We start from the raw sequence: 10653 nt of genomic DNA, 5'->3' as shown, positions 1-10653 counted from the left end.
CTCCCTGCATCCTCAAGTCCATTCTCTACGTCTGCATCTTTATTCCTGTCCTGCCCCTAGGTACGTCAGAGCCATTTTTTGTTTGTTTGTTTGTTTGTTTTTTTTTTAGATACAGCCACTCTGGAGAACAGTATGGAGGTTCCTTAAAATACTAAAAATAGAACTACCATACGACCCAGCAATCCCACTCCTGGGCACAGACTCTGAGAAAACCATAATTCCAAAAGAGTCATGTACCAAAATGTTCATTGCAGCTCTATTTACAATAGCCAGGACATGGAAGCAACCTAAGTGTCCATCAACAGATGAATGGATAAAGAAGATGTGGCACATATATACAATGGAATATTACTCAGCCATAAAAAGAAATGAAACTGAGTTATTTGTAGTGAGGTGGATGGACCCGGAGTCTGTCATACAGAGTGAAGTAAGTCAGAAAGAGAAAAACAAATACCGTCTGCTAACACATATATACGGTTGAAGCTCCTTTTGGCGTCTGGTTGACAGGTCCTGCGGCTTTGCTTGAACAACTAATTCGCAATACAGTGATGGCTGCTGGAGGGCTCCCTGAGTGATGAGGCCATCAGGAGACACAGCCTGGACCCAACCCGGGCCCCTACAGGCGCTGGTCCACCATCAGTGTTCATGCAGGGCTGACTCTGGGTGGGGGAGGATACTGGCCACTTGTAGGATTATCTTATCGCCTAAGATCAGAATTCAGACTGGTGGGAGGTAAGCTGAAAAGCAAGCATGACAAAAGGTGTCCTGTTTGGACTGGTTGTTGTTGTTTGCAATGGAAAGTGAGGGGGTTTTTTTTCTGTTAAAATAGTTGAGGCAGTAGCTTTTATTTGTGGAATTTTAAAAATTTGCTGCTGTTCCTTTGCATGTTTGTTTCACCTCGTGACTAAGCCTGGAGTCGATTACATTGTCTCTAAATTAAAATTTGCCTATTTAATCGGCATTTCAGAGTCACTGAAGCAGACTTATGCTCCGGCCCCTCTTCTGTTGCTGTTATCTGTAGATAAAGTTGAAAAGAGTTTAAGGCAGTAGCGTTTTGCTTTTCATTGAGGATTGAGGTCACGAGCAGTAAGCATCTGGGAACGCGTGGGGAATGTTCTTAAAATCAGGATTTCAGACTCTTAAGGTAGGTCCGCTTCCTCCTGCCAACCTTTTCGAGGAGTTTGAGAGTAACCTTGTTAATTCTGCGGGCCGGCTGGCTATGGCGTACGGAGACTGTGATTGAGTTGAGAGGGCGGAGGCCGGCTAATCGGAAGCCGGGATGATGAGGTTTGCGGACGACCCCGACATTCAGACTGTGATTAGATGGGAGGAAGGGCAGTCACGGCGGCTGTGGCCATACTGGGGTTGATTGGATTAAAGTGTGACTGGTTGGCTTATCTAATTGAGAAAGGAGGCCGCCAAGCAGCCCGATTTGTATTACGTCTAAGAAAGGTTATGATTTGGGGAGCCTGGAGACAGGAGGGAGTTGGTAGCTTTGTGCCCCTGGGAGGGGCTGTGCTGGGAGCTGCAGGTTTTCTGTGGGAGGTCCTGAGGGATCCCCGGGCGGGAGCAGGACTTGTAGGAAGAGGGTCCCCAAAGGGAACAGCTCTGTTCAGGAACAGCGGCAAGTTCCGGGTGGCTGCCGGATGCCGGGTGGTGTGGGGCGTTGGGAGATGGGGGCGGGGCGGCGTTATTAGAGACCTGGGAGGAAAAGGAAGGATTCCCATTTGATCTTAAAGGGAGAGTTGGAGGAGATTTTCAAGGAGCAGAGCGACATTACCAGGTTTCCTTCTTACGAGGATCCCTGGACAGCGTACACAAGAGGGACAAGATTGAGAATATGCCGACAGGGCACCTGCGGGCTTTAGGTGGGGAAAAAGCACAGTTCCTGGGTTAAGGCAAGTGGTGGGAAAGGAGAGAAAAGGAAACCCTATAAACGATCTTGGGGGGCTGCGGCCGCTGACTACGCGTGAAGGATAGCAGTCCAAGAAATCACCTAGGTTTCCTGTTTGGCCAATCTGATGAGCAGTACCAACCACCCTACTTTCTTCTGGGCATGTAGGTGCCATGTTCTACCCTCACGTGATAAAGGGTTTCTCGTTGAGGCACTGCTGCTTCTAGAAGGGCCAGGCTGAGAAGCTGGCATGTATTTCACAGCCATCTTCTCCAGACAAGATGCCAGGAAGCGCTGGTTTTGGAAATGTTAACGGGTACTCTGTAGGGCGAGAAACATTTAATGATCCAAAACTTCTGGGAAACATGAAATACTCTACCCACCCTTGGAGAGGCACAGTGGGAACAAGCTCATCAAAGACTCACAACCCTTTTTCGCAGAACATATATTTGGGGGAAACTGCCGTATAGGAGAGATCTAACCAGACTGAGTACAGGTTTTGTGTCATAAAATTTGGGAGGGGGGAGGATTCTATTATCCAGACCACCTGTGTGTTTTCCTCCAGTGGTAAATTTTACCAGGCAATTTGGGGGTGGGGAGAGGCAGGAGAGTGTTGGAGGGTGAGGAGGCACAGGAGGAAGTAAGAAGTAGCTGTCTGGGGGAACAAACGGCCTCTCTGGGCCAGTAGGAGAATTTCTAGGCAGTTTCGAGTCCCCTTTGGAGAGCTAAGGTCCTGAATTTAAAGTGGGACGAGCCAGCAGCAGCCATGTCACTTTCTCCAGCAATATTCAGCTACCTGGGTTTAAGGGACGAGAAGACAGGCAAGGTTTAACCAGGATCAGAGTTCTTTCAGGTGAGAATTACAGGAAGGAAAGGAGCATGAGAGAGTCAGGAATCTGAGACTCTGTGGTGGGCAAGGAGCAAAGAGGCATACGAGTGCACGGTGACACTGGAGAGGTGACAGGGTCTCTGGATGGGGGCTCTCGAGCTCTCAGAGGGCAGTTTGAGTTTGGGTACTGGAGTTAAGTGACAGGACAGGAGGGGATTTTGGAGGTTAAGATTCTGGAGATGGGCACTGATGGGTAGTGATAAGAACCGGGTGTGAAGAGAGGAAGGAGGTCAGGGTGGCGGGGAGGTGATGCGGGCGGCATCCAGGACGATGCGGGATGGGGATGGAGGAAGAAGGCAGGTAAGCCAGGTGCCAATCCTCAAGGATTCAGGAGGACAGGGCACTCCAGAGAGGTCAGCCACAGCAGGGAGAGTATCGCTGGGTTGCATGAGCTTCAAGGGAGCTGGGAGTTTTTAAGGGAAACAGAAGAAATGTTTTTGAAACGGCAAGGACGCTCATCCCGTTTTCAGACTTTGAGATGGTGAGGAGAACGTCTCTCCTTTCGGGGGCCGCAGGGAGAAGTAGGCGGTCCTCGGGGAACAGCAGGTTCCAGGGTGGGGCAAGAAGGCAATGAGGAGTTTCCCAGAGGCAGCCGAGGGTTTGGGAGTCTGCTTGATGAGCTGCTGCATTCCAGGGGGTCACAGTGGGGCAGGATGGCTGGTCGAGACAACGTCCAGAGCTTATAGGGGTGGGGTTCAGTGGGGGATGGAGCTGTGGTGCCCGAGGCAGGACAGGTCTGGTCCCAAGGGAAGACGGTTGGCTCAGGTTGAGATCAATGAATTAGGGGGGGCCTCACTCCGCTTTGGTTAAAACGCCAAGAAGTCAGTTTTGTGCTCAGATCCCCTCTGTCCCCTACGGCTCCCCCGGCAAGGGCTGTGCCCACACTGCTTCTGGGAACTTGAGCGCTGGGCACCAGGGAGACAGACAGATACTGCAGGAATGACTCTTAAGGGAGGGGTAGGGCCAGCAACTAGCACGGTCCTGCCCCGCCCCTAACATACTGAAGGGAACTCAGCTGACATTAACACCCTCCAGGGAGGTGCTGGAAGATGCTTCTGTCTGACCCTTCTCCCCTCACTGGCCCGAGAGGAGCCGTGTACCTGCCTGAGGAGAGAGGTGCTTTTCGCTCACACTGTTTTCCTGCGGTCAGCACACACGAAGCCAGGCTCAGGTCCAGTGCAGGTCGGCTCTCTGGCTGCTCTGACTCTTGCATGTCCGTGCTTGAGTGGGTACCTGGACAGGTTAAGAGTCTGCTGGGCAGACCAACCGTGTCCACGTGCAGCTCCCAGACTTGCACCGTCCAGTATGGGAGCCACAGGCACATGTGGTTACTGAGATTTAGACTAATTGAAATAAAGTGAAAAACCAGCGCCTCGTGCTCAATGAGCCCCATACGGCTGCACGCGGGTCAGCGCAGCCACAGAGCATTCCGTGCTGTTGGAACGCGTCCATCTAGGCCGTTCGCCGAGCTGTCACTCTGGCCCCTCCGGAACTCCGTGCTTCTGTCCCCCGCTGTAGAGTCCACGCGGTGGCTCCGAGCTCCCAGGCCGGGGTCGAGAGCACGCGGCGCGCGGGGCCCGGGGGAGCCGGCGGGCGGGGCGGCTCGGTTCAAGGGCACCATGCGCGGGCCGGCCGGGCCCTGCACCCGCTCAGCCAGCGCGAGAAGCGGAAGAGGAGCCCTGGAGGTCCTGAAGCAGCGCATCGCCGAGGAGACCATCAGCAAGCCCAAGGTGGGCCGGAAGTTCTCGCCCACTGCGACGCGGTGCCGGCCGAGCTGAAGCGGAGCACCGCGGGGCTGCTGGCCCTCAACGACGTGAAGGCGCGGCAGGAGGCCCTGGGGCGCCAGCGCGAGATGCAGCGGGCGCAGGGCGAACGGCCGGAGCGGCGGCGACGGATCTGCGGCCTGTCCTCCCCGCCCGACGGCGGCGACGAGGACCCCGAGGGGGGCGACCCGAGGGCAAGGACGCGGCCGTGGACACAAGCTGCCTGCCGGACCGCGAGCGCGAGAAGGTGGAGGCGACGTCCAGCTCCTGCGACGGCTGCGGGCAGCGGCGCGCCGCGCGCATGCGCAGGGCGGCGCCGTGCGGCAGCTCCTCAGCCGGGCGCTGATGGCGCGGCGCCCCGCCTTCCGCGAGCTGCGCGCGGCCGGCGCAAAGCGGCTCCTGTAGGCCGAGGAGGCCCGGCTCCGGCCGCACGACCACACCTTCTACGACCTGAGGGTGGCGCAGGCGCGCGGCAGGAGCGGGCCGCTCTTCACCTTCGACGTGCCCGACGACGTGCGGCTGCGCAGCGACGCCCGCCTGGAGAAGGACGAGTCGCACGCGGGCAAGGCGGCGCCGCGCAGCCGGCGCGAGAAGAACCGGCGCCTCTTCCCCGCCCGCCGCCGGGAGCCCTAGGACCCCGAGAAGCGCTGGGACGGCTGCACGGTCCGGTGACGCCACGTCCGCGCCCCCGCCGGCGCGCTCCGGTGGCCTTGGCCTCTGCCCTGAAATTCAGTAAAGACCGACCGAGGCTTGGCGCTGTGCGGATGTGGTCCTTCTGTGGCTGGCGTTCTTCTCGGCCGTTGGGGGGGTTTCGGAGCGCTTCTAAGGTTGCCTGGCCCTGCTGGGCCGGGTGGAAGCCTCGCCGGGCGCGCGGCGGACGGCAGTGAGGGTCAAGGCTGCTCTGACCCGGGTCACAGCGCTGTGGCCAGGAGTCGTGGGCGTGGACTTGGTCCCCAAGCCCCCAGACTGTCGGGGTTCGGGTCCCAGCCCGGCCTCTAACTTGCTGTGTGATTTGAGGCAAACTGATGGAAACTCCGTGCGTCAGTTCCCTCTCCTATAAGTAGGGGTAACCGTAGCGCTGGAGATCAAAGCAAGGGTGAAATGAGTCTGTATTTGTAAAACACTTAAACCTCAATAAATACCTGCTCTTGTTCGTATGTTCTTGGTTAATTTATTTGAAGCAGTTTATATGGCCCATTTCAGAACCATCTGAGGGCAAAGGCGGACCTGCCCATCACTTTTTTCCCAGGATCAGGGGAGCAGCCCTGCCCCGGGTGTTGCTCAGCTGGGTCATTTAGCCCCAGGGGTCAGGGGACCAGAAAGTTGGGGTGTGTGTGTGTGGTGGAGGGATCAGGATGACTGTTTTTCCTTTCGCCTCAAGCTCCATATGGCTTGCGCTTTGCTCACATCTTTCCTCAGCCGGGGCCAGTCTACCAATAAGCGCATCAAAGGCATTCTTCCTGTCGGGTGCAGAGTTTTTGATGTCCAGCATTTCTTTTTGGGTCTTTCTTAGGATTTCTGTCTCTCTGCTTACGTTGCCCATCTGTTGTCACATGCTGTTTACTTTATCCATTAAGCCCTTAGCATATTTAGTTCCTAGTCTAATGAATGATCTAATAATGGTTGTTCTAACATCCCTGCCATGTCTGGTTCCGATGTTATCTCTGTCTCTTCAAATTGTGTTTTTTGGCTTTTGCTCTGCCCTATAATAGTTTGCTCGATAGCTGGCCGTGATACACCAGGTAAAAGTCTTCTAGAACCTCTGCCCCTGGACTGTGACCTACAGAGGTGTTTCTCAGGTTTTTTCCCTCCCCGCTTATGTGGGACAGGCTGGCTAGAGGGGGCTGGAGTTGGGGTGTCCCTTCCCTCGGGTCAGCTTGGCTCTGATAACAGCCCCGCAGGTTGGGCTCTGGTTAACTAGTGTCTTCTGAGAGCAGACCTTGTTGGGAGGAAGAGTGCTCTGGTGTATTCGAGATGGTCTCCTTTCCCCTCCCCCTGCTGGAAGCGGGAAGGGATTTTTCTTTGATATTTACAGTGGGAACCTGATTGAGCTCCTGGAGGTAAAACTCACAAAAGTGTGCGCCCCCAACCCCCCCGCCAATGACTGAGTCCCCTGGAGCTGTTGGATCTCAGAGTTGCCCACATTGCGCTGAAGTCATTCACTAATTACAGCCCAGGTATCCGGTTTCTGCTGTAAGTTGTGATGCTCTGTATCCAGCTGTCTGTCTCTCCAGTTTTGGGGGGCAGCAGTTTGCCCTATGACCTTACTTCTCTGGCCGTTCTAAGAAGAGCTGTTGATTTTTTCAGTTTGTTTGACCTTTTACTTGTTGTTAGCGTGGAGTGGTGACTTCCAAGCTCCTTACATGCCTAAACCAGAAACCAGAACACACACCCCAAATGTTCAGAAGCGTTCTAATGATTCCAGCCTCTTGAATACACACGTCCTGCAGCCATCGACCTGCCCAAGTCGGGGTTGGTGTCTCGCTGTCATGCGTGGCTGGCGCCCTGCGAATCCCCTCCACCTGCCTCGTGGGTTCCACGCCGTTTGCTGTGTCTCGGGTCTTCTTCTTTCTGATTTGCTTCCTCTTTTTGATGGAGCACATCCTCCTTGGCTTTATGATCAAGGGTTTTTTGAGAAGTATTTGTTTTTAGAGCTTGAATATCTAAAACGTCTTCATTTCACCCTCCTACGTGACTGAAAGTGTGGCAGATGGACATTGCTGTCTGTCAAGACGTCAAAGGCATTGCTCCGTCGTCTCGTAGTTTGCTTTCTTGACTATTCCACTTGAGCAGCAACTCGTGTGTAGGAGGGGTCACGTCAAACCTGGGAAGACCATCCCAGACCCTCCAGGGAGGAGAGGCTGAGAGCAGCTTCCCCTGACCTCTCACCGCCCCTTCCTTTGTGTGTCCGGGCTGCTCTGTCCACCTGTCCGGTGCTCCATCAAAGAGGCCTCTTCTCAGAGGGGGAAGCCCTCCTTGGCCTGGTCATCTGATTTCATAGTCCCTTCCCTGCAAAATCTTCACCCAGATGGAAGTCCACAGCACTTTGCACTTGTCTTACATTCTGTGCTGTGTGAAGCTTTTTCCTCACGTCTGCGTGTTATAGTCCTTACGCCCAGGAGTCAAGGCTTTACGATTCCTGTCTCCCCAGACTGCTTGGACCACAGAACTGTTGGTTTAACTGACTTGGATGAAGACGGTATTTACTCCGGGATATTCCAAACACGGCACCGAGTGTACGTGCCCAGACCTCAGCTGGCCCCAAATCTTTCTGGGTGGAATTCAAGCCTGAAACAGACAGGATGCCTGAACCACTGTTTCAGAGGCTCCCGTCTAAATGAATTCGGCCGGGGGTGCGGGGTGCGGGGAGCCGCTACCTCCTCTGGTGGTAGTGATGGCGCCACAGAGCTCAAGACACAGCCCATCCCCCTCCCACCCCTCTCCTGACCCTCAGCCGAGACCCCAGGGACACAGTCGACACTGCGTGACCTCTAAGGTGAAGTCTGTGTCCTGAACAAAGTGCTACCTCTCAGCATCCCCTCTTACTGGACTGTTACTATCGGCCAGCTGCCCGTTCTTGAGCTTTGCAGACCTCGTAAAGGACCATCCACAATGAGGGCCAACGTTTAGTCAGTGCTGGGAACTGACCAAGCACTTCTGCTGCTTTAACTAATTTAATCCTTAAGAGGATCCTATGAGACCAGTTCTGTTATTCCCATTTTACCGAGAAGGAGCAGAGAGGCTACAGTTACAGAGCCATGAGGGCAGAGCTGGGGTTCGAAGCGCTACACCTCACTGGTGCCATCTTTTGCAAAGCCCTGGACTTGGCTGTGGTCCAACCACCTTGGTGACCCTGGGTAAGTTTCTGGAGTGGACATACTGTTTTCCCACCAGGCGTATATTCCCTCAGTGTCCTTTTGGGGGACCACGGTGTCACCCCTGCTCTGACCCCATGTGGCTCAGGTAGAGCTGTACCGTCCCCCGGGCCCAGGGGTCTGCTTTGTCATCTTGTGGCCACTGCGGTCGGTTCAGGGCTGAGGACGACCCGGGCCAGGGGGAGCGGATGCCCCCCGGCACAGTCGCGGGAGTAACTGGCAGTAGCTCTCCTCCGGGGCCATGGCATACAGGGCGATGTGGGTCCCCCGCGCCCGGGGGCCCTGCGCGGAGACGGACTGCCTGACGTGGGGCTGACACGGGAAAAAGCAGGGCGGAGAAGCAGGCAAGGGACTCCGCTCCCGCGGACGTGGCTCGGGGCCCTGGGTCTCCCCGTGCCGGGGGTCCTGGACTTCACCCCTCGCTGTTCTAGTGGACCACCAGGGGCCACGGAGGAGGGGCACGTCCCCCAGGTTCGGGCCGACGCACAGCCTGAACCGGGCTGGCTGTCACCGTGCCCACCCCCGGTGCACAGAGGGGCTCGGCCACCGTGTGCCTCGGCTCCCCGTTCAGGTCGTCGAAAGTCCTTCCTTCCGGGGACGTAGGAATGGCCTCCCCTTTGTTTTAACCTGCCGTGCTAGCTCTGGCTTCTGTGAGGCAGAACCTCTGCTCCAAGTGCCACAGATGAGAATTCAGAATTTGGGGAGATCACTTTCACGCTCACCCCCTCGAGCAGCCTCAAAATCCCTAGTCCCTGCTAGTGCTTAGCAGGCGACAGACCCCATCTGCAGGCCTCCCGGCTGCCCCCAAACCCCTGCTCAGGAGTATCTGAGAGGCTCCAGGCCGGGAAGGGGAAGACGGCACCCAACAGCATTACCCCTCCTTTCAAACCCCCAAACCCCACCTCAGGATGCTGCTTTGCTTAGATCTGCACATGCATTTACTCACTCAATTTCCTATTTGAAGACACGAGAATCCCTTTTTTTTTTTTTTTTTTTTGCGGTACGCGGGCCTCTCACTGTTGTGGCCTCTCCCGTTGCGGAGCACAGGCTCCGGACGCGCAGGCCCAGCGGCCATGGCTCAGGATCCTCCCGGACCGGGGCGCGAACCCGGTCCCCCTGCAGCGGCAGGCGGACGCGCAACCACTGCGCCACCAGGGAAGCCCGAGAATCCCTTTTAACTTGAGGTTATGAGGAACAATTTTTAAATAGCCAAGTCTTCAGAAATATCTACGACTATGCATTTAAAACTAATTTTCAGAAGCAGAATTTGTTGGGACAAAGGATGTACGGATACTAGGGATTTTTAAAAAATATTGTCTAATGGCCTCCTGCAGGACGCTGAATTTTCCAGAGATAGTGGCAGCATCTCTCACCCTACACGCCCTTCTGTAACGTACCTCCCCCACCAAAAGGTGAAGTTTATTCCTCCACCACCCTGGGTGGGCCCTGGGCCTGCTTTGACTCATGCAATATGGTAGAAGTGATGCTGGGCCCGTAGACAGAGCTTTTAACCGGCCTGGTGGCTTCCGTTCCTGCCTCTCGTAAACACTCGCCTCCGAGACACCCTCTCTTAAAAGCTAACCGCCAGTCTCCCTGCAGAGGCACGTGGAGGTGCTTCCGTTGGCGTTCAGCGCGCAGCCAGCTCCAAGGCCAGCCGTGTACGTGAGCAACCCGGGATGCTCCAGCCCAGCAGTAGCCCCCAGGTGACTCTAGCTCCAGCATCAGGACCACCCAGCTAAGCCCGGTAGATCCACAGAACCCCTTGAGGTAATAAAATAGCTGTGAAGCCACCCAGTTTGGCGGTCTTTTGTTACACAGCAATAGAACTGAAATCCCCTCCAAAAAGACTGCCCCGATATACGTACATTCTCATCAGTGGTTTATATAAGTGCTGCTTTCCCCAAACCCATATCCACACCTGGTATTTTTTTTCACCTTTGCAATGTGATAGTTGAAGATTGCATTCCGGGGTTGACTTGACTTTCTTTAGCTGCTGGTGAGACTAAGTCTTTCTCCTTGCTTTTCTTAGCCACATGTAGTGTTTCTGCAAGCTGCCCTTTTACGATTTGCTTTCCTTTCTATTTTGTTTTGAATTCTTTACAACTTATTACCTTTGTTCTTTCATATGGCAATATTTTATCCTGTGCTTCATCTATGTTTAACCTGTTTATAACTTTTTCTGGGTACAGGAGTTTTTCATCTTTATGCAGATAAAATCCATCCATCATTTAA

At 54.8% G+C, this 10653-nt stretch overlaps 1 protein-coding gene across 1 annotated transcript; it reads left to right on the top strand.

The window, feature by feature from the left end:
* Window positions 1-3060: 3060 nt before the first annotated feature.
* On the top strand, window positions 3061-5218 carry FAM50B (family with sequence similarity 50 member B). Its single transcript, XM_024121908.1, is given in 7 exon segments — window positions 3061-3083; window positions 4240-4406; window positions 4409-4461; window positions 4463-4526; window positions 4529-4740; window positions 4785-4851; window positions 4854-5218. Coding segments are annotated over 7 exon segments (951 nt in total).
* The last annotated feature ends 5435 nt before the right edge of the window (window positions 5219-10653 follow it).

The sequence above is a fragment of the Physeter macrocephalus genome, chromosome 18 (assembly GCF_002837175.3).
Source record: "Physeter macrocephalus isolate SW-GA chromosome 18, ASM283717v5, whole genome shotgun sequence".
NCBI lineage: Eukaryota > Metazoa > Chordata > Mammalia > Artiodactyla > Physeteridae > Physeter > Physeter macrocephalus.
Note: the sequence above shows the minus strand (reverse complement) of the source record. Positions and strands in the feature narration are given on the sequence as shown.